General features: G+C 37.7%; 1 protein-coding gene across 3 annotated transcripts in view; it reads right to left on the bottom strand.

Annotated features, from left to right (window-relative positions):
- Window positions 1-23467, bottom strand: part of COL12A1 (collagen type XII alpha 1 chain) — a 102062-nt gene that overhangs the window by 46190 nt on the left and 32405 nt on the right. For all 3 annotated transcript variants that reach the window (XM_063330156.1, XM_063330157.1, XM_063330158.1), the window contains 20 exons: window positions 21361-21630; window positions 19184-19450; window positions 16750-16942; window positions 15924-16045; window positions 13098-13247; window positions 12895-13014; window positions 12182-12346; window positions 11845-11991; window positions 11084-11223; window positions 9774-9903; window positions 8571-8716; window positions 8163-8292; window positions 7212-7351; window positions 6324-6453; window positions 4808-4947; window positions 4393-4525; window positions 4266-4292; window positions 3812-3954; window positions 1253-1382; window positions 244-383 (listed from right to left, as the gene is read on the bottom strand). In XM_063330156.1, coding sequence (XP_063186226.1) covers window positions 244-383; window positions 1253-1382; window positions 3812-3954; window positions 4266-4292; window positions 4393-4525; window positions 4808-4947; window positions 6324-6453; window positions 7212-7351; window positions 8163-8292; window positions 8571-8716; window positions 9774-9903; window positions 11084-11223; window positions 11845-11991; window positions 12182-12346; window positions 12895-13014; window positions 13098-13247; window positions 15924-16045; window positions 16750-16942; window positions 19184-19450; window positions 21361-21630 — 2963 coding nt within the window. The remainder of the gene's footprint in view (window positions 1-243; window positions 384-1252; window positions 1383-3811; window positions 3955-4265; window positions 4293-4392; window positions 4526-4807; window positions 4948-6323; window positions 6454-7211; window positions 7352-8162; window positions 8293-8570; window positions 8717-9773; window positions 9904-11083; window positions 11224-11844; window positions 11992-12181; window positions 12347-12894; window positions 13015-13097; window positions 13248-15923; window positions 16046-16749; window positions 16943-19183; window positions 19451-21360; window positions 21631-23467) is intronic.

The following is a 23467-nucleotide window of genomic DNA, read 5'->3' as shown; positions in this document are numbered from 1 at the left end:
CAAAAATTTTGTGTGCTATTAAATCCCTGTGCTAAGAATTAACCACTGAAGGTCTACTATATAAAATCAATAATCTGTAATACATATGGGAGTAAGTGACTTTCATGGAGATGCTCTGCATTTTCTCCAGGTAGTTATGAACAGGAAAAAAAGCCAGTGCATAGGCAAACAAGCAGCATTTCCCTCACTAGCACCATGAGCTGCAATTTATCTGAGACAGTGAGATCCACACAAAGTATTTACCATTTCTTCTGCACCTCCAGCTGTAGGTCCATAAAACACTTTATACTGGCGAGGACTTCCTTCTGCATGATCCCATCGAACATTCAGAGTACTGGTGGTTGGGTCATAAACTAGCAAGTTCTTCACAGTAGTAAGAGGTTCTGAAACAGACCAAGTTGTCAGAAATATGCAACCACATTCTCTCGCCTGCAATGTAAAATCATGCCTATGTAATGTATCATTAGGAAATTTAAAAAACTGCAGGTTTAATAGTTCATATTAAATGTTATTTGTCTTCATTAATCAGAACACATCAGCCCCATCCAACAGCATACGGAATGCTATATATAGTAAGAAAAATTTCTTTCTGGACACTATCTTAGAATTATATGATGAGTTCATCAGGATTGTTTTCTCCATTCCTCTGTCTGACTTACCATTGCAGGGTCAAAAGTAAACTAAGTACAAATGAATTAATGAAGTTATTTATAATTTTATAGTTAAATAATTAATTAAAAATAGTTAATTGATTTTTATACCTGAAGTGCCTCTGGCAGCATATCACTCAGTGCTTTCTATAGCAGGATCAAAACAATGCTATCAGCATAAAATGGTAGAGTCTCAAAGTGCACACAGTAAAGGTCAGCCTCTGAACTGAAGGTGCTGACAGGAAAATAGTAAACTTATACTTAACAGCACACATATGAGTCACATGCCTTCAGATGCTTTAAGGTGTTTACTAAATTGTGGCGTAAGACAATTAAACAGATGAAAATGAAGAAGTTCCATAGTAACATTAGGGTTTCTCAGCCTTAAAAGCCGGGCATTCAGTCTAAGGTAGTGACCCAGGGTTTCTCTCTGCCAGGAGACTGACAGGCCTTCTTGCTTTAGATACTTGAAACCCATCAAAGGACAAATGACAAATACAGATGGGATGAATTTCACCACAAGAAATTTTTCTCAGCTAATTTGAAAAGCAATACATCATATTGTTTCACACCTAGTAAGAAGATCTCAAGCAGTTACTTACTGGTTCTGCCTCGTCCTGTCATTCGTCCCCCTTCACCATCTGCGTACATTGATGACACAGTAATAGCATACGGTGTGTCAGGCTGAAGCTTCTGTATCACCACACTGTTCTGTCGCCCTCCAACCATAGTCTGCAGTAAAACAAAAGAAGATGAAAATCCCTTTTCCGCTGCCTCTCTTATGTAAGCATTTGACGCAGAGTGGAAACTGCTATGATATATCATATGCTGCAATGCTCTTGTGACTGACACTGATGGTAGACATTGAACAATAATAATATTTAGTACATGCTCATTTTAGCAAATTTAGACAGAGTCCCGTGACACAAAGCCAGTATTCTTTAAGACCTCCAAACTTGCATATAACAACAATTATATATCAACTGCCAGTTCTGTGCCAGCACAAAGCTGTTTCTCCACATTGCCTCTGACTATATCATACTGAAATCAATGACAGTCTTTTATTCATTTTGACAGACTTTGAATTGGGCTCTTTATGCTCCACTCTCAGGTAGGATGCAAGCACAGAATAAATTACAACACTGTGTAGATCTCTAAAGTACATTTGATACAACATCAACATTGTCTCTCCTTGATTTCAAAAATTGTACAGCATGATACTTCAGCTTCTAAAACATATTTGTCAAGAGCCTAAAGTCATTATACGTCTTTTATTTCGATTTTTCTTTTACATATCATCCTGTGATCATAATCACCAAGTAAAAGATTTAAAGTGCATTGAGAATAATACTTCGATCTTCAGCATTTGTGAATCATGAGCTTTTTGTGTTTTGTGTGAAACTACACTTGCTTAAGTGCATCCTTTGTACTTTTAAGACTATCTGCACGGTCTCAAGGCCTATTCATCCAATATGTTTGTCATAGCACTTAAAAGCTTCTGATGATGAACTGATAATGAGCGAGCATTTATACATCTTCACATTTGATAGAAGTAGATTATTTTAATTTACAAGGAAACTTTTTATTTGTAATCAAGTGTAAAAAGCTCAGTTCAAAGCAGAAATGCTTTTAGCATCCCATCATGGCTGCCTCTATATTTTAGTATCTATCTGCCTCTGAAAACCTGACCCTAAATGATCATGATGGTCTCTGGAGTTGTCTTCAAATCACCTATGATCTTTCTTGGTGCTGAGGCCATAAAATGTCAGACGGAGCAAGAAAAAACTTCTAGAAATTCTATTTAAAATATTTCAGTGGGGACACTGGTATTGCCTATCCAGCACCTGCAGTTTAACAAAATATCATAGTAACAAAAAAAAGCAGACAAGGAATTACTGTCGTATGACTGAGAACTATTTGCAGACAAACATTAAAATGTCTGCCACGAACAGAGCGTGAGTGTTCTGTGTGCTTTCCTCAAAAAGAGGTGTCTTCTCCAACTGACACTGCTGGACTCTATCCAGTTGTGAATAATTAAGTCTAAGTGTATTCTTTGCACAAATTTCAACAGAATGTCCATAATTCTTTTTTCATTCCAGTACAAGCGATTAATTACAGATATTAATTAACCTTACTGTTGTTCCTAATTCTTCTAGTGGTTTCTCACTAAACTTGCACTCAACTACTCAATTCATTCAACAGTTCAATTACCTCAACTCAAATGCATGTTGTTCAGAAGACAGTAAAAATGGGTGCGTAAGTATCCAACTGATTCTAAAGTAAACATTCTTAGATACGTTTCTGAACATGTGTGATCTCCGACTACAGGAACAAGCTAATGAGCGTGGTTTTCATCTGAGATTGTTCCTCTGAGTCATTTGGCAGTAACCACAACAGCCTCCCACTGCAGAATAAGGCATTTTTAAGTAGCACACATTTCTGATAAACAGGCTGACTGAATTACCATTCCCAGACTGTTTTGCGTAGGCCTCCAGTAGTTAACACAGCTCTTGCTGACGATGCGGGGAAAGCTGGCTGATCATACGGTACTGGCTCTCCCTATCATTACAGCTGCTCAATCGTATTAAAAGACACTTAAGTACCTCAAACACTTCCCTAGCATATGTTTTGCACGTATTCGTTTTTGCAGCTGCTGCTTCTGGGTGGCTACTCTGTCCCTAGGGTGGTAAGAAATAGTCTCCACTGTCCACAGTACGTTCCACAGCAAAGTCCCTCTGATAGCACATGAACCATGCCATGAGAACAATGGAAAACTCTGGATTATGGAAGTAGTCATGGGAGTTCATCTTATTGCTTGTTGTGATGACTGTGTATCTGTGACTTGTAGTCTCACGTGCCGATTGATTTGGTCCTCAACACTTTTTAATTTTATTCTAGTTGTATGTATAGATTACCTGATTTTCAAGAAAATAGGCTGTATCCAAAGTTATTTTTGCTCCATAAAGAGCATTCTATCTTGTATTTGAAAGGGGAGAAAGAAAAAGGTGGGAATATATACTTATCCTCTACAAATATTCACCTTTACCTAAAAGATGATTAATATATACACTGTTGTGCTTTGAAAATAAATTATTTTAATGGATTAACTTGCGGAACTATAATTTAAGGTTGAATAACTATATCACTTCAAAATTAGTTACCGACTGTTCAGGGCCATCCCCACTGATAGGCTGGTAAATGATCCTGTATCTCTGCACTCGACCACTGGCAGGATCCCACTTCACAGTCAAACTGTGTGAAGTTGCATTGTACACCTGAAGATTTCGCGGGCCACTCTTTGGGGCTGAGAAACGTAATAAAGGAAAGAATAAATATGTAATTCAAGCAAAAAGCAGGTACAAATGCTTCATTCATACTTTTAGGGCTGCATGAATGCCTGACCAAGAGCAGAATGTATTAAGTACAAGACAACATAAACTGTGATGTTTGTAAAATAATAAACATGCGGTAATCTAGTGTTTGGTATTCTTCAAAATACACAATAATATTTATTAAATGATCTCAGCTTTTTAATGTCAACATTCCTCACAGTTTAGAAAAAGATAGCTACAAGTTTCACTTAAAAAGACCATACCTGGAAATTCAGATTCTTACCTTGTGTGGTGATTGGTACCAAAGGTACTAGAAAAAAGTAGAAAGAGTTTTCAGAATTCTTGTATGTATATGCTTTCTGATTTAATAACTATGAATAACAACATGCAGAAACCCTAAATTTACTTACATGTTCGTTCACTGCCAATGAGGTCATCACTTTCTGATTCATCCGGATAGATGGCAGTAACTGAGATGTCATATAATGTATCTGGATTCAAATTTTCAAAGACCACACTATTCTCATCCCCATTTAAGATAGTCTTGTGGAGAAATATTTAAAAAGAAAAAAGAAATAAATAAAAGCAAAACAAACAAAACAAAACAAACAAAAAGACAATGGGATATAATTGAGTAACTTTTTACACAGTAACATCCCTACAGGTGGCTGTAACTACGCGTTCTACATCTTCTCACTGAATTTCCATTGAGTGCAACAGAAGGGCTTGCAAGGTATAGGCCGTTTATTAATTACACTTCTGATTTTAAAAATATATCCTCTGAGAGCCTACCCACAAAATCTTATGGTGACTATCTATCCTCACCTCCTGTTTTTCCGATCTTCCATAGGGTCCCCAGGTTATTCTATATAGAGAGACATCTGGAGCTCCATGATCCCAAGTTCCTCTGAAACTATTGGTGGTTACATCTGTGATTCTGAGATTGACTGGTGCTGGCACAGGCTCTATTATGAGAAAAGGAAAAGTATTCCACAAAATGTAACTACAAAATAAATACAATTAATTATTGTATACATGGAATTACTCAGACGAAGAATTTAGAAGATTACATAGAAGATTGATCTCCCTAATGACTACAATAAAATGCTGCAGTATAATAGAGCCCACCTACACTAAGCAAATCGTCCTTCATAAGGTCACATCACCAGGTTATCAACTGATAGCACCACTGACCTCAGCAGAGGTCACAACTCACATGCCTACTCACAACAACTGCAGTCCTTGCTCTTACATTTTGGAGTTAGAAGGAGTGATTATGAACTCCCACACACAGAGGTCAAGCTCCTGCATGAGTTTCTCCCAGATCTTAAAATTCTTTATATAAGCCAAATAAGTCATGACTGAATTATACCACTTATTTAGAAAGAATTCACATAGGTTAACTGTAGGTTAAGGAGGCAAAATATTACAACCACTGGGAAGAAATTAGTAAATAGGTAAAACCAGAGAATTAAACTAAAAATAATTTCTTTGGCAGAGCTTTCCTCTTTCTCCTTAAACACATTCCCACAAAACCACAGCTATAGAGAAAAGGTCAGCACAAAAGCAAGGAAAAAAATCTCACAAACATTTTTAAATACACAGGGCTACACAATTAAAAATTCGAAAGAAAAAAAAAAAAAGAGAGAGAGCATGTGCGTGCTTTTTGTCTTTTTCTTTTTTTTTTTTTCACACCAGAGTGAGGGGCAGTGATAAGGTAACATCACTTATTTCTATTCTAGATCTTCTGGATGTCTGTCTTCTTAAATCATAAGCCTAGATCAGGATGAGGGCTTTCTCCTTTCAGTCTGTCACCTCTCTTGTGTGGAGATTGGCTCTTACCATTTGTGCAACACCATTTTCTTGCCTCTGTTTGTCAAGATTACGCAAATGCTGCCTTTATGATTCTCTAAAAGTACAGACTGGTTTAGCATACCATGGTTCAAAAACTCTCTTTGATCAAAAGCAAGATCATGTCTCTCTAATCCTCTAGCATACGCCCCAGCTTCCCAGTCACTTTCCTAGATTTCTGCATAGACTTGTTAAACCTTTCCTCTGCCCTCATATTTTCTTAGTAATTCTACCCCTACAACTCCCCTTCAGCCTCTAAACACAAATAATTTTGCTTCAGTTGCTGACCTGTCACCTCTCTACAGACTGCAGACCTCTAAGATTCACAGCGATTATTATGTTGCAAATAACGCTATAAATGCAAGCAAAATATTTCTCAGATAAATTAAATTACAGTTCCACCTCAACTCAGTAATATATTGGAGCACACACAACTTAAATAGAACGTAAGGCTAAAATAACCACAAGAAGGGTTATTAGGAAAACTTACGAGTGACAGCTTCTGCATTTATCGGTAGGGATTCCCCTTCATCGTATACAGCAACAATTTTTACATTATACAGTGTTTGGGAGGACAGGTCAGAGAGAGTAGTGCTGGTTTTGAGTCTGTCGATTTCCACCTAAGAATAAAAGTAGTGACTTAAGAACTGTAAATTGCTCTGACTCTGCATTTGATTAAATGGCAGAAATTCCTGTACTGAAAAACAGAGAAGTATTCTGCACTAAATTTTTCCATTTACCCCTAAATTTACACCTGAATATTGAGTGCTATCTACTAATTCCCTTGCAAGCAAGATTGTCTCAGATACTAGTACCACTTGTGGATCTTTCACTGCTTCATTCTTTTGGAAACGAGGATGCAGAGTGCATCTCCAGGAAATTCTCATTCCCTTACAAAAACACACTTAATCCTCCAAGAGCTGATTCATGCCTAGCAGTGCAATTATGGAAAGCTTGCACATAACTCAAAGGCATCTCTAAGAATGCTCACAAGTGTTCTAACAGTGGGCAAGGGGGCTAACATACCTTTATTCCACAATCCTGTCCTCCTAATTGTAAGCTGTTCTTAGAGCTTGGCAAGAAAACACTTAGGCAGGGAGTATGAACGGCTATTTATCAAAGCACAGGAAAATTCTCCAGTCAGTATGAGGATTTTTCCTCTCTGGAGGAGGAGGAAGAGGGGAGTACACAAAGAAATCTATCTTGTGCTTATTCAATTTCCAAGAAATCAGTACCCTTTCCTGACTGCAATCACTATGACTGATGTTCTTTATTCTCAATGGTGGTTTATAATGCTACTTTTACTATTATTTTAGTAACCTACTTCCCCGAAATAAAACTGTCTTCTAGTACTTTCAAAAATATTCCTGTCGTTTACCTCCTTTACATCAGCTTCATCAGCTATTTTGTATCTTAGGATATATTTTCGAACTTTCCCTGGGGCAGGATCCCAAAGGACATTCATGCTGCTGTGAGTAACGTCTTGAATTGTTAAGCCTCTGGGTCCAGGCAAAGGTACTGTAAAAATAATGACAATAGTAAGTGAAAATGCTATTCAGGGCAGAAGTACAGATCTTTCACAGAAGAAATTAAATTATTTTCATGTATTTCATTGAAATGGAGGCAATAACTTTCTGGGAAGTTCATTGCTCTGGCCATTAGATGAGACGGCTTAAGACCTTATTGTTCCAGCAATGAGCAAGACAGCTATAAACCACAGTAGCTTCACCTTTGTAAATTATAAGCACAATGCTTTCAGAAGTATCGGTGCTTAAGATCATAACTTTTGGTGACAACAGTCACTTTTCATGTACAATTAAGGGTTTAACATTTTTTAAGAACATAATAACCATACTGTGTGCATCTAGCCAAGAAACATGCCTCTGACAGTAGGAAATGTTCAAGGAAAGATGTTTAATGAAAGGTTTAAAAGAGGAAGCCATGTTTAGATCATTTTTTTTCTTGGTATGGCATTTTTCTTTGGATTTTCTATACTTAAGAGAATGTCTGAACTCAGGAACAAGGTTTCTAAGTTAATGCAAGCAAAACTGAGACCTTTTAAAAACACCATAACCTCGAGATTGTCAAGCCAACTCCCTTCATTATTCAAGGAAAAAAACCTTTTGTTCCTCTTTCATTACCTGGTCCCTTTTAATTGAAATTGCCTTTAAGATCTTTTGCAAATGTATGGGTGTTAGAAAATGCATAAAACACGGAAAAGATGGTCTTCTAAACAAGCAAGAATATATGAAAACTCTTGCATGAAATAAAATTAAGTAAAGATGTTGCTGAAGCAGTAAGAACAAAGCAAAAATCAAGATGTCCATACATGTCACTTCCTGGGTGGTGAGTGGATCACTGGTGATATCACCAAACAATACGTAAGCTGTTAAAGTGTACGCAGTATTGGGGATGAGATCCACCAGCTGAACTTCATTCACTGATGGTCCAACACGCATCTGCACATGAAAAATAACACATTGTGTTTAAAAACTGAAGAAAGCAATGGCAGAATAACAAGCAATGATTTAACTTCCAGGGAATTTTGTTTGTGAGATTCACAGTATATTTACAGCTTCCTGACTGATGTCATTGTATACAATATCCCAGGAAGTATACTGCACTTTGAGAAGTACATGCCAGTCTCTTTTGACTACTATGATATATCAAGAAAATCTATCTGTTTTCCTTAGTTTACTTTTGGTAGAGTACAGGAAGTGAAGACAGATTCTCTTACCTCTTTTTCTGTGGTTGGGACTGTGGCATTCACAGCTTCATATGTTAACAAATAACCAGTAGCTCCGTTGAGAGGTTCCCATCTCACTCGCATGGAAGTTGATCCAATGTCATAAACATTCAGGTTTCTAACTGAAGAGACTGGCACTGCCAAATGAAATATGTATTTTAATTTATTTCCTTTACCACCTTCACCTCTCATATTTCACTTATGGTAGCGGTAGTGCTGCTGAGAACATTGCATATGGGTATTAGGGTACATTATGGGTAGTAGAATACCTGAAAGCAGTGGTATTTTAAGTTCTGCTTAGTTTAAGAATGAGGTAATGGTCGTCACATTTTGAATGAGCTACAGATTTGCTAAACATAGTTAAAACTATCTTACAAGCTTGCAATGGAACACTTGAATATTCTAGAAAGCAACATTAACTCACATGAATGCTCTAATATGAAACAGAACATGACTGGTTTGGGATCTGTACTTATTAAAGGATTTTTTGTACTTTCTTCTTTTTTTCTGTATGTCTCAAATTATTAAATAAACACAAAAAATTACCACAGACTTTATAAAAATCAGGCGCATACTTTGAGGGCTTATGACAAGCGTAATATATAACAATCAAAGAAGTGACATGAACACCTAACATTCAATACACTTAAAGAGGCAGGAAAGTCACCCTATATTGCATTCAGCATAAACATATCTAAAATCTATCACGCAGACAGCTAATAATGGAAACATAATGGCTAAGTTATGTCTCATAGAAGTGATGTAATTGTGTTGAACTGGATTTGTGTTGACTTTATAAAATTAAAATGAATTTCTATAGAATTATGGCTGCTAGTAGCAGGAATTAATTATCTAGCATAAAAATGAAGTACACATTTGTATATGATCAGATTCCAGAAATTTATAAACTCTGTCTTGTAATTCATGTCTTTTGCTCTAGTCTTGTACAGCCATGCTTCATGAGCCTAGAATGAAGCTGGGACAAGCATTTTTTACCACAATGCAGTTTCACTTTGCTAAAGTTTTTCCGCCAAGATCTGAACAACCAGTGTAACACAACACAATTTGGTCATTCAAATGAAAAATTTTGTTTCTTCTAAGAAGAAAGTCCATAGTGCTAAAAGTCCTACTGGATAGGTCCCCGTATGTCAAACTGTCTGTTAACATGTTATTCAAGTTGCATTTCTAACTTACAAGTTGTTTCCCTGCCGATTAGAGGTTCACTGCTTTCATCTTCTACCACAGAAAACACGCTAACAACATATTCTGTTTCAGGTTTCAGATCTTTCAGAACTGTCGTTGTTTCCATCCTACTTACATAAAACTACATAAAAGAGAAGCAATGTTAACCACTGTACAACAAATGCATTTGTAATCTTATCTCTATCAAAAAAAATCATTCCTTGCGAAACTCTTCAGAAAGCAATGGTATGGAACTCAAAATAAGTATGGTCTTAATCTTCGATGTATTTTGTCTTACAGCATACCATTATTTTTGCAATGCAAGCAATAAGTAAACCTCATACAGGCACTTGTTTTCAATAGAGATGGATATATCTAGCAGCACTCACTGCTTTCACGCATGGGTTTACACTTTTATATTACTCAGCAACATAATGAAAGTGCCAGAGATGTATGTTACCACTTTGGAAAAAAGTTTTAAACACCCAGGATAATCTATATGGTTACAGCACATGGCATTAGCAACACCTCGTGGAACAGAAACGCCAGCAAGCTGTCAAGCTGTAAAGTCAGTGTGCACTGTAATGGCTGCTCTAACCCTAATCAAAGGCCATATCCTGAGGTCATAATTTATTAAGATTAAATTCTCCATGAGTCAAATCTGAGTTAAGATTTAAAATCCACATTCCGAGATGGGAAATTCACAGTTAGGTACACAGAGGTGCCTGACTTAATTCTCCAAAATACTATTCTGTCTGGTTGAAGAGAGTGATGAGCAATTCAGATTGCCTAGAATCAAGGGTTGCCAGTTACTGGCTCTCTGTGTAGAGAATAACCACAAGACGAGTTTGACCCTGTGCATTAAACATTTTAGAGGATATGCTTAGGCACAGATTCAAAGTACCGCCATACAATGTTAATCTAAGCACTACCTCACAACCTGTATCACCCACTGTCTTTTTTTCTATTAACAAGAAAATGTACTAAAAGCAGAGTGAGCCTACCCATGAGCATGCTCAGAAAATTTCTACTACAGACATTTAAAAAAATATATGACAATGGATTATTAACACAAAGCACTTACTAGAAATATCAGTCAACCGTTTTTAAGAAATACATTTTAAAACAACAAAAGTCATCTTTATGCTCCTACTTTTTGTAATTTTGTGTATCATTTACTGAGGCATGATATTCTTGACCTTGGGAGCCTTTTTTCATTTACTGTTATACCATACACAGGACAAACTTCAGAATGATATTACTATGATGTGGAAGTCTAAGGTTATTATGGACAATGTCAGAGATGAAGATACAGTACTAACCTGTTGAGGGCTACCTCCAGAAGTAGGGTAATATTCAACTCTGTATCTATCAACACTCTCAGGAGGTGGACTCCACCTCAGTCTGAAAGAACGAGGTGTCACTTCTGAAATAACTAGGTTAGAAGGAGGTGGTAAATCACCTACAAGTGTAAGCAAATAAAAAAGTTATTAATTTATCTTGTATCATCCGGAATAAAAACATGAGACAAAAAAAATTACTTGGGAAAAAAAAACCAACAACACTTTAGGTACTTGCTCATGTTTCTGTTTCCTCAGAAATTCTTCAAACAACTCTGTGAAGAGATAGCTCACCATCACACCCTCAAGGCCAAACAAGTTCCTTATCATTCCTTCCAGTGTTGCACTGGAGACCCATCACCTAACATTACTGTTTTTCCATGCTCAGCTTTGCTTTTGGACTGTCAGACATTAATACTTGAAAAGTACTTTTTCTTATTACATGACAAAGAACCTGCCACAATGAGCAAAAAGGTGACACACTGAGCCACATAGTTCCTGACTCTGGAAGAAAAGAAGGCACGTCCAGTCATGTCACGCTGTGTTAGGTATAACACAGTCATTGTTGAAAGCAAAGGAAGAACCCCTGCAGGGTAGACCAGGTGGTCTGCACAACTTCCTCACACCAGCAGCTGAAAAAACAGCCCAGAGCTACACAGTGTTCCCAATAAGTAGTAGAAAGGAATTAGCAGTGCAAGCACATAAATGGAAAAAGGATGAATTAGACTGAAAATGCGATGTACCTGGACCTTTCACACTGTTGCACAGATTCGTGGTTACATCATCAACAATGCTAGCCAGGAAGGAGAAATCTGCAACATTGTAAGCATGGATGTCATCTGGATCCGTTGCAATCTGCTTCAATTCATTTTCATCTGCATTTTTAATACCTTACAGAGAAAATATGAAAACAAAACTTCTTAGAAATGATGGCCAAGGAACATAACGCCATGAACTTAAGTCCTTAAACACATTCTTTGAATACCCTTTTAGGTACTTATGTATGTAGCCACTTCTCTGTGCACGTAGCAGATGGGCAAGAGGGGGCTGGCGTAGGCTACCTCTTCATATAATACTTACCAATTGCATAAAGTTCCACTCCCTCATCTCTGAGTCTTCTTGAAGGGCTGACTACATCATCTTGTGATTTGCCATCAGTGATGAGAACACCAATTTTGCGAGCTCTGGGCCTTAAGCCTGCATCTTGTTTGAAGTTATTTTTTAAGATGAAATCCAAGGCCATGCCTAGTATGATAAAGAACGTAACCTTCACTATAAACTATTTCCATATAGTAGTCATGGTAAAGGACAGTATTTCATCCTAGTGATTTCACTCTGACAATATCATTCCACGATATGCTTCCTTCTAGAAGCTCTCAGAACCTAGTTGCAGCTCATCATCTAGACTTATCAGCAACTGATACTATTTCATCCCTCTCAAAGTCTCTAATCTCTTTTATGCATCACCCTCCTGTCTGATCTCCTCTAGCCTCCCTTCTGGGTCCTCACGTTGCCTTCATCCCAACCCTGACATGGAACTCCCTTTTTTTTCTTCTCATATGCTCAACAACAACCCAAGCTCTTCATCGCCTAAGCTCTCCTCCGTCACTTTTCTCCAGATTTCCACCGACTTTATATGTCTACATGCTATGCCTGGTCTCTCTGAAATGTACTGAATTGAACTGTAAGGCCCTTTCATCATAGACAAATTTGAGCTCACTAAACAATACTGGGGTCAGCTACTATAATTATTTTTATTGGAGCTTAAGGAAAATCCTGGCAGCATGACAAACCTGTTAGAGTATTGCCTCCTTTGTACGGTAAATTGGCTACAGCCTCTAGCAATGCCTGTTTGGTTCGATAAGCGTTGAGATTCCATTCTGTCCTGGGATCTCCACTATACTGTGCAAGACCTGGAAAAAAACACCATTACTCAGTTATTATGTGGCTGTGTAGTAGTTACGCCTCATTTTCCCTCCAACATACAAGGACTTACCAATCTGTACTTTGTCAGGACCAATATCAAAAACTTCAACAATACGGGAAATGAAGCTCCTGATAGTTTTAAAATTTGGCCGCCCAATACTCCATGAGCCGTCCACCAGCAGCACGATATCAGCTTCTGCTCTCGTTCTACATTCTAAACCTGCCGTGTCAACCAGAAAAATATAACCTTACCATGACAGCTTTCAACCAGAAAAATATCGCCTTAGCATGATAGCTTTCTTTCCCCATCCTTTTATATGACATATGTCATGCGTTAGCTTCCAAAATAGCTCTAGTTTTATTCACTGGCACTCTGTCAACTATGACCTCTTTGTGAACGTTATTCACACTAGTCACTGGTTCCATGGCAAGAGCTGCATAAATTTCTTCATGTATGTTTCCTTTTATAAATAAGCCCTCACAAATGTCAAGGCCAGTGCTCTTCTCTCTCGTCACGACATTATCTGTTTTGGTCTTTAAGGATGGTTGATAACTTTATTTCAGTGGTTTTTTAAAAGACTACTGAGCTAGCCACTGACATGGCAGTGAACGTTATCAGATTATCCAAATTTACAGTATTTTAGTCTGTCTTGGTTAGCTAAACTACCGCTTTATTTTCAATTATGTGATAGTGGAATTAATAGCATATATTACAACCACTTTCAAATACATATTTCTGAATTTTCAGGGGAAAAAGGCATAGTACTACAGGTGGTATAGAAGTTTGCACATCCAGGAAAGAAAGAACAAAATTTAAAGAAGATACACAAACATAAACGTAGGTCGAGAGATAGAGAGGGGACAAGAACAAACATTTATATAAAGCTGCAATGTTCTGAAAAGGCAGGAAGTTATTTCAGACATCTTCATTGTAAAAATTACAGAATAAAATACGCATCATATTGTTTTCATCACAAGGAAAATAACAAATATTTATACAAAACAGACAGACACAATGATTTTATCCGCAGCCATTTGCAAAAAAAAAAAAAAAAAAAGAATCCTTGCTCTCTCTCTTTTCCTGTAGATTGTGTTACCAGCTGCAAATTTTCTGGCTTCCTGCCATCAGAGCTTCTGGTCTTTATATGGAAGAAATCCCATTGAGAAAAATCAGCCACACTCATCACAGTTGAAAGATATTGTGATTTCATATATGTTCCACATAATTGATCCAACACTGTAGACTCATGAATATAACTATTCCATGTACCTGGGGGTTAAAAGCATGATCCTCTTCTGCATAGAAAATATAGATCTAGTCTTTAGTCAGGACAATAAAATCAGTTGGGAGTAGGGTTTAAATAAAACCATGTTAGTTCAAAAAATTGCATGCATAACTTTAATATGGAAGTTAAAGTTAGCTTCATGTACAATATAAAAATTAAACTATTTTGACTTTTTGTTTTTCTTCTAACTACCATAGTTCCCCACATGGAAAATTCTAGCAAAGGCACCAGACCTAGGGTGATATTTTTTTTCCCCCATTAATAAATAACATACTATTGCATTTACAGTCCCAGGTATAAAATTCATTTTTCACATTAACCATGACTCAAATCCATGCATTAGTAAAACTAATTAACTTAATGAATATAATACTGAAGACAGAAATGACAGCTGCCATAATAAAAAAATAACAAACCTCTCTTGGTGCAATTCTTTTCCTGCCAGACTTATTACAGCTTTACTCTAATGTCACTGATGGACTATTATGTATTTTTGCTCAGTTTTACCCTCTTGTATTAGACAGAGTGGGACAGCAATTAATTTAGAAGTTTCTAAAAATGTCAACAAAATTACATGAGACAAATATTTTTCACGCAGCCCAGTGTGGAAACAAGGCACCAAAGAGGTTAAGCAAAAAGAATATAAAGTCTATCGTCAGAAACTTTTTTTTCTTTATTTAACTCTGAAAGGTCTTTGCAGCCAGGTTCTTTCTCCTCACCAAATTCTCTCTGATGGTTATGTAGGCCTTGAAATGGCAGAGAAAAGTCTTTACTTCTACATGTATATCTGGCTATTACCAAGCAAAGACCTGCTTCTTTATGCTTTCCATGAAGGAGGACTGAGCCTTGAAACTCTGCATCCAATATTAATTGAGAGTATGGTGGGCACAAAGCACAACCCTTAGCATGCAGGGGCCCATTAACCACATCAAGGGAGCTGCTATCATAACATTCATAAAACTTCGACTGGAAGGTTTAGCTACACAGGGAGAAAGTCCCAAACAGATACTGGAGAGCACTCAACAATTGCATTTCTGAACTAAGTCTCCTCCTTCTATAGTAAAAAAAAAAAAAAGACTAAATAACGGTTATGTTGCATACAAACTTAAATAATACACAGTAACACTGGGACATTCCCAACTATCAGATCTTTGTTCATTATACCATCTTAGTCTTAAAACAAAAAGTCACCATATAAGGACAAGCAAAGGGCTAAAGATCTGCTTAAAATTCCTTGTTCTACTCCTGTGAACACCCCTGTAGATGAGCCATGATCTCTGTTCAAGAATTTGACCTTATGTGATTTAACACAGATGTGGATGGCTTTAAAATGCAACGCAGATGGCTTTGGGTAATCAGCACAACATGGGTTGTCTGAGTTATCATCTTTGTAAGATCATCTAAAGGGTGCAGAGGACTAGAATCGTGAACTGAGGCACACTTAGTGGTCGTTTCAGACCAGAGGCTATGCCATCAGGGCAGGGAGTATACTGAATCCTGTAAATAAATATTTATATGATTAGAAAAATGATAAGGAAATGCTGGTAAACTTTTAGTCTTCTTTTATCCATAAGCCAAGGCTGCCTTTTCTTCAATCCAATCATGTTTACCTCTAGACAAAAATGGCTCCGAAGTAGTATCTGAAAGGGTGGTCATCTCTTGTCCAACCAGAGGGCTGCTCTCTCCTCCTTCAAACATTCCAAAAACATTTACCTTATACGTAGTTCCTGCCCTGCAATAGTTAAACAAATGTACTGTAACTAAATTCACTTGGCTAGCTAAATGCTGACACTTCATTTATGAAATCCTCAGAAAAAAATCCCCACAGCAAAGGTGCTAAAACGTGAAGCCCAAAGACTAGCTCTTCCACAAGATGGTGAAGTTTTGGCAAATTAAAAGCTGATTCTAGATTCTATACTTAAATTTATAGCCTACTTTTTTCAAGTAATTTAAGATTAATAAAAATTAACATCATAATTAATTATCCTATTTTTAATACAGTTAATACATTTGCATAACAGATTTTGACATGGACTGAAGCCTACTTTATAAATCCAGGCCTCTGAGAAAATAAATCAAGAACTAAACTAGGTTTTTTTCACGTGAGGTAAGGAACTTTTGGGAGGAAACTTTAGAAATCCCAACTTTCTTCAGTGTTGCATTAGCTTTCTCATATACAAAATGCAGTACGCAGCCTCTGCCCACATCTTTGCCTCCTTCAGTCCTTCACCACAAGTGATGTGAATAATCTCAGAAAGAGCCCTGCCAGGTATCTTTCAGAGACTGCATAACAAGATCCTTGTAGCTTATTGACACAATTACTTTCTTACTTACAGTAGATTTTGCCAGGCATTTCAATCACAGGTCACAAGTAAACAAAACCCTAATCTAAAGTTATTTAAAAAAAAAAACCAAACCATGAATTATTATCCATACCTAAGCTCCTCCAATACCACTGTGCTGTCGTATGGCCCCACTATTAATTCTCCAAGACTCCCGTCATCTTCGGTAGGGTGGAAAGTTACTTTGTACCCCTTCACTCGCCCTGGGGCTGGCTCCCAGGTTACTCGGAAACTTGACATAGTTGAATCAGAAGTTCTCAAATTTCGAGGTGGCTTAAAGGGAGAGGCTGCAAAGATGGAAAAAAAAGGATTTAAATCAGGTCTGGTTATGGAAAAAAAATCAAAAAGTACGCTTTTATGTAAAAATCTATATGCAAATCCTGGATTAGTAGCAGCCCTAAACTCTTTGTGCCTTTCCTTTGACATAAAGACAAATACGAAGAGATGATAGGCGAGATTCACTTCACCTAATTTTATCTACCTAACCAATAGGTATGGGGGCTAAGTTTGTCATCAAGGCTCCCTCTACCAACAAACTGAGGGATAGATAGCAATTCATCTCACCTACCTTAAACATCCATCTGATCTTACAATAAATGTTGACAATAGGTGGACTAACCACCATCAGTCTTTCTCTTTATTAATTATGGAGAAAGACTAGATGGCCAGCTTAGACTAGCCCTCTCTCTTTTAAATGTCAACAAGTAGGTGAGCCAAAAGACAGAAATGGAAGCAGCTTCCTCTCAAACCAACACTGGAAAAAATCAGAATTTACTGCAGGCAAAAGTGACTCCTAGACAGTACTCAATCACCAGTATCACTTCTCAAGCTGCCTCCTCAGAGCTCTGGGTCCCACAGGTGAGAGAGGTTGAAAGCAAGGACTCATTGTAGAAAAGGTCCTGTCAACAGTCCTCTCCCTTGATGTGCTCAGGGCCTGGCAGCTCAAGCAACTTCACCAACCACAGGTGTGGCAGTACATCAAAAAATATTTTTTCAGAGGAGTGCCAGCCAAATGGCTTGAGGTTTTTAGGTCAAAAGCAACTTCCTCTGAAGACTAGTGGCTACCCAGTGCAGGTCAGTACTCACACACAGACAGAGTGCTTAACAAGCCTGATGCTAACTTCTGCATCCCTTTTGCTTTTGTGCGTATCTGAAGTGCAGCCATAGAAAATACTGCAGCAGTGAGTTTGTCTTATCCCTGTGTCTACGTAATTGTCTAACTATAGCTGAAAGATCATAAGTGTCCTCAGATTGTGAATTCTGATGAGAAACAGTAGATACACTCTCACTCACAAGGAAAAATGCCTCTTCTCTGTCTCATCCCCCATGATACTGCTCCCTGAATTATCATGGCAGCTTCAACTAACAAGATCACTCAGGCTCCACTTGCTTGCAAAAAGTGATTACCACCACAATTATTCACAGTGAAAGCACAGAGGCATATCCATATCAAGATGAATGGGTCAAAAATCAAAAGCAGCTGGATGATCTGAGATTTATCTCAGTATAATTTTCAAGATTTAAAAAGTAGGTGTTGATCAAGAGCTGATCAAGTTTTCATGACTCCTCTACATCAACAGCATTTTAATTGAAAAAGAAGTCTTCCTTCAGTAACTGAGGTGCCAATATCTCCACTGTCAGGAGACTTGTTTCTTGCTTCCTGTCATCATTCAATATGACGTATGCTCAAGAACAGAGGATGGCATGAAGTATTTATAGTGTCTCTCAGTGAATGGCACTAATCCCATACAGGGAAAAACATCTTGAAAAAAATTCTCTTTTGGTAATGGCTCTCTACGGAAGAAAAAACTGACTCGAAATCTGGTTGACTTGACCTGGATAGATCTTTTCATTTCCTTACAAAAAATGAAAGACCAGCATCAGATTCATACCAAAGACAGAGCAGAAAATGAGTTTTGCTTTTACCACAAAAATCCCCTCACCAGGACTTAGTAAATGTTTTAGAGTTTCAGCTTCTGAGAGAGAAGACGGCTTGTCCAAAAGACCATGATCTCTGAGGTCAGACTTCCACTGATGAGGCTTCAAAATCATCTACTCCCCCTTTTTATTACCTCAGGTTTTCCACAGAAAAAATGTGACCAAAGAAGACAAATCTAAGTAACAGGATACTGGTTAGCTATTTAATCAGTACCCAGGACCAAAAGGCAAATTATGAAACTTTCAACTGAAAACAAAATGATTAAGTAGTCTGTTGATATACCGTGTTCCTCACAAAACACCTTGTTTTACCTTCTGATGACAGTGTTTCAAAACAAGTCCAGTATTTTCAACCAGATTTTACACCACATTTACAGCCTTGATATCAACAGCAAAAGGCTGTGCTCAGGCTACGCCATAGTGAAGTTTCCAACAAATCAAACACTTTTCTCAACCTCTAACATTTTCTTCAATTTGCCTCTTAATTCATGATCTTGTCAGACTCCACCATACTTTTCTACATATTGTGATTATTAATTTCAAGCACAAAATTTTAATTATCAAATCCTGTTCAAGCTTGTGATACGTACCTGTTGTTCCTACTGCTTTTCTTGATTTTCCTTGTCCAAAATCATAAATTGGAACAACACTGAGGTCATAAGTAGTTCGCGGCTTAAGTCGCTTTAACACTATGCTTGTAGCAGGAGCATTTACTCTTCCAAACATCTGCCGTCCTCCACTGCGTGGTCGGTAGTAAACACGGTAAGACAAGACTTTCCCAGGTGAAGGCTGCCATGTAACCCTCATTGTATTTTCTGTCTCGTTGTCTACTGTCACAGTCCTGGCATTTGGTGACACTTTTCAGTGTAAAAATACGGATAAATATTTACTTTGTCACATAAAGATATGTTCAAATGCATGTCTATAAAATTCATTCTGCTGTATTAAAAAAAAAATTGCCCTCTTTAAAATTACAGTATTTGATTGTGGGGAAGACACAGGGGAATCTCACAGACCATTGTTAAATTATTTTTAAGTTTAATGGACTAAAGAAACATAAGTGTGCTTTCCACTACAGAGAAAAAAAAAAAAGAGGGAGGTATAAATTACACGATGACACAGCATAATTGGGAGTTTTATTTACTCACACTTTTCAGTAAGCTGTTAAGTAACGGATTCAGCACTCTCAAGTGAAACTGATAAATTATAAAGCCTTTTTTTCATGAACACAAAGTCCTATAGAATTAAGATTTTCTAAGTTTCGAGTTTACACATCTGAGAAGGTACTGGTAAATATCTAAACTGCTGGGTGTTAGGCTCCATACAAACTATCCTGCAAATAGCGCTGAGTGACTTTCCAAATGCTTGGAAAAATCACTCACCGCTATTTACAGGATATTATATGTGCTGAAATAAGCACATGGTCTAATAAAGCATTTTCTCTACAAATTGCAGCACTCGGCTTCTAAGAGATATTTTCCAGACTGTACAAATGTTACAAATGATGTGAAGTGAACTGAAAGGTATGTAATTCTGGCTGTCAGCCGGAATAAGCCATCTAGGTTTTGGCAAAACAGAACCTTCTTGGCCCGCTAGAATCAGTCAGCATTTCATCACACGGTAAGGTAGGCTTTGCAGACTACAGTATCCTCTCCCAGTCCTAGGAACTGAAAATTTCTAATTGTATTTGCAACAGAAAGATGCAATGTTAGTTAGTCTCAGGTCTGGGTCTATTGATAGGCCTGACAGCAAATTCCCTCAGGCAGCACGTTGAGAGAAGCAACAAATGATATGGCTAAGCTGCCGACTTAACCTAGAAAAGGCTGGACAGCTAACGCTGCGGTTCGTGAAGAAAGAAGGAAGACGTGGGACAGCAGTCTGCTTTGACTCTGGGGAGTCAGCTCTTACCAATGGCAGCAATCACTACACTTGGGAGACCTTAAGAGTAACTACACTGGATGAAGGACAAAGGTTAACGCAGTTCAGCATCCTGTCTCCAACAGTAGTCAAAACAGATGCTTAGCAAAGAGTACAAGAACATGTAAACACACATGAAGCACTCCCACATCACTCCCTCAGGCTTTGTCTTCACGTGGCCCCTTTAGGCAAACAACAGAAACATCAAGGCTAATCCAGGGCATCCCTTCATTCATTCTGTATCCTCTACTTGCCAGTTCTCCCTATACAGCAACAAGCTATCCCTGGCCTCTCCGTGGTTTTTTTCTTTGCCTACGCTGCAAGAGAGGCTTGACCTGCTTTGACTAATAGTACATAATGTTTATCAAATAAGAAAATAGAAGACCCTCAGGAAAGGTAAATAACAAACATCAAAATGACCCAGTGAGCCTCAGTTTGAGGACTGTGAAGACTGGAAAGGGCAATAACTTGGAAAGGCAATTCATTGGTTCTGCGGGAATTTACCCCACCTTTCCTCCTTACTATATCCATAACATTTCCTCCAGCTGATTTCCAGCAGTCACACCAAACCTATGGAAGGCTGGCTTCAGAGTAATTTGCAGACAAAATCAAGTCTTAAGTTGGAAGTAATTCTTGCTGAATCCAAATCTACATGACATAGAAGAGATTTTCCTTTTTTTTTAATGGTCAAACAAAAAGCCAGAATTGACTGATCTGAGGTGGCATTTTGGTTTGGGGGGACTTTTTAGAAAAAAAAGGTGATGAAAAATAAGGTCCATTTTCTTTAAAATATGATAATTTCATCAAGAACAGAATGTTACAAATGGTGGTAACGTTGTAGTACACTCACCGTCAGTAAAAGCCTCTCCTTCTACTGGGTCTCCCTCTCCACTGCTGTAGATTGCATATACTGAAATCCCATATTTAGTCTCTGGCTCCAAGCCTTCTAGCACAGCATCCACTGTATTTCCAGGGACTCTCTTCTCTCCCACTGTATCATCATAAAGTGATTTCCACACTATCCTGTAATTATTAACTGTTCCTGGAGCTGGTGTCCATGATAATCCAACTGTAGTGTCAGTTATATCTGTGGTAACCAAATTACGTGGTGAACCGCGTTCTGCAAGAAAGAAAACAGCAAATTACCTCTAAAATATAAATAGCAAAAGTTAGCAAAGTACAAATGGCAAAGTAAAATGATCGTAAGAGCAAAACCAAACTTTTCCCATCGATATTAGTTTCAATAACATACATTTGTAGTTCCAAGAGAAAATTAATGGATTTTTCAACAAAATGCTTAAAGCTAACTTTAGATTATGAATGACCCTATCTATCTCTTACCATGCAAGATACTTAGCAGTTATGCTTTAGAATATGCAACATAAAAATGGCATTAATCAAAGACTTGGCATGAAGTCAGTGCTTAAATGTGCTGCGGCTCATTTAGGTAGAATTTAACTCTCAAGTAAACAATTTTATTTCATTCATTCTTCTTCATCCTTATGTGTGTAACTTTTTTCCCGGGGATTAAACAAAGGAGACTTTTGCCTGAGTGAAACAGTCGTTTCTCTGACAACCGTAACTTCTTATTTAATAGTACTGTTCTTATCTCTCCAGATCTATCAGCTATTTTATTTCATGTTTACAACTAATTTGCAGTATGTCTACCTCATGCCACCGTTACAGTAGAAAACAGTTTCCATCTTTCCACTCATAAGACTTGTACCTCTTTCCTCCCTGTAGTTTGTTCCAGCCAGCTTGGAATGAAGGAAACAGCTCGTTAGTCTGTGAAACCCAGTTGTCAGCTGGATGCGTGAGTTTCACCTAACACACCAGAGTAATTCCACTGCTTAAAAATGGAGCTCATTGGTCTTAAGTGGTGGAGTGAAAGGAGTGCCTCTGTTTAATGTTTAACATACATTTATAACGTATGTTCAATTTTCCTTTTGCAGAAGCTGGCTTTTGATGGCAGGAAAGGAGCGCTGACTGGTGGGTTTAACGCAATAGCCTCACTGTAGCAAGATCTGCAAAAGGGATCTACAAAACCAGATCCACATACACACAGAAGTGCTCGGTTCTTTGGCATGTATTCTCTGTGGCCTACAGGACATTCCTGAGAGACTGCTTAGCAAGAGGACTTAAACACTTGAGGTGGCCTCATGGCATCACAGTTAAGCTTTACTTGCACTGATAAAAATATATCCCTATATTATACCATAGAAACTACAGGACCAGAGTCAAAATTCTTTGAACACACAGAAATTCAGTACCTATCCAATTTCCACTGCTTAGGCTCATTGCAAGAACAGACCTCACTGTTTTCAGATGCCTGAAGCAGTTTCAGTTCAAGACTGAGCAACCAGTTGCTCAAAGTCATACACTGTGTTTTCACTTTTTGTATTCATCTCTCACTCCCACCACAAATCTGCAACATTTCCAAACACAATTCTGCAGGAGCAAAAAGAACTAACTACCTGTAGAAATATTTCATTTTGGAAATATCTCATTGCCAGCACAACTTCATTAAAACTGAGCCAATGAGTCCTACTTGGCTTAACGATGAATGGAAATTAATATCAACTATCTGATGAAACCAATGCTTACAGTATAATAAAGATTCAAAACCTACACAGATTACAGAATCAGAGGGTACCACTCCAATCACAAAGCTGACTCTCAAATACAGCTAAATAGAGCACGTAGCAGAATTTCTTTGCATTGTGGGGTTTTTCTGATTCTAATTCAGAATCTTGGAACATCCCACCACGTTCTTCTAGCGGCAATTCTCTTGCCGTCCCAACTCTGCATCAGTTCTTATAATTTTACTCTTCAAACAAATTTTTAGCCTCACAATGTAAATCATCACAATTTATGCCATCTTTTCTAAAAAAAAATATTAAGATACAGAGGTTTTGGTAAAGTTTACTTGTTTATCATTTCACAACAACAGCAGTTGC

This window comes from Chroicocephalus ridibundus, chromosome 3, assembly GCF_963924245.1.
Source record: "Chroicocephalus ridibundus chromosome 3, bChrRid1.1, whole genome shotgun sequence".
NCBI classification, from domain to species: domain Eukaryota; kingdom Metazoa; phylum Chordata; class Aves; order Charadriiformes; family Laridae; genus Chroicocephalus; species Chroicocephalus ridibundus.
This window is presented reverse-complemented; position numbering and strand designations above follow the sequence as displayed.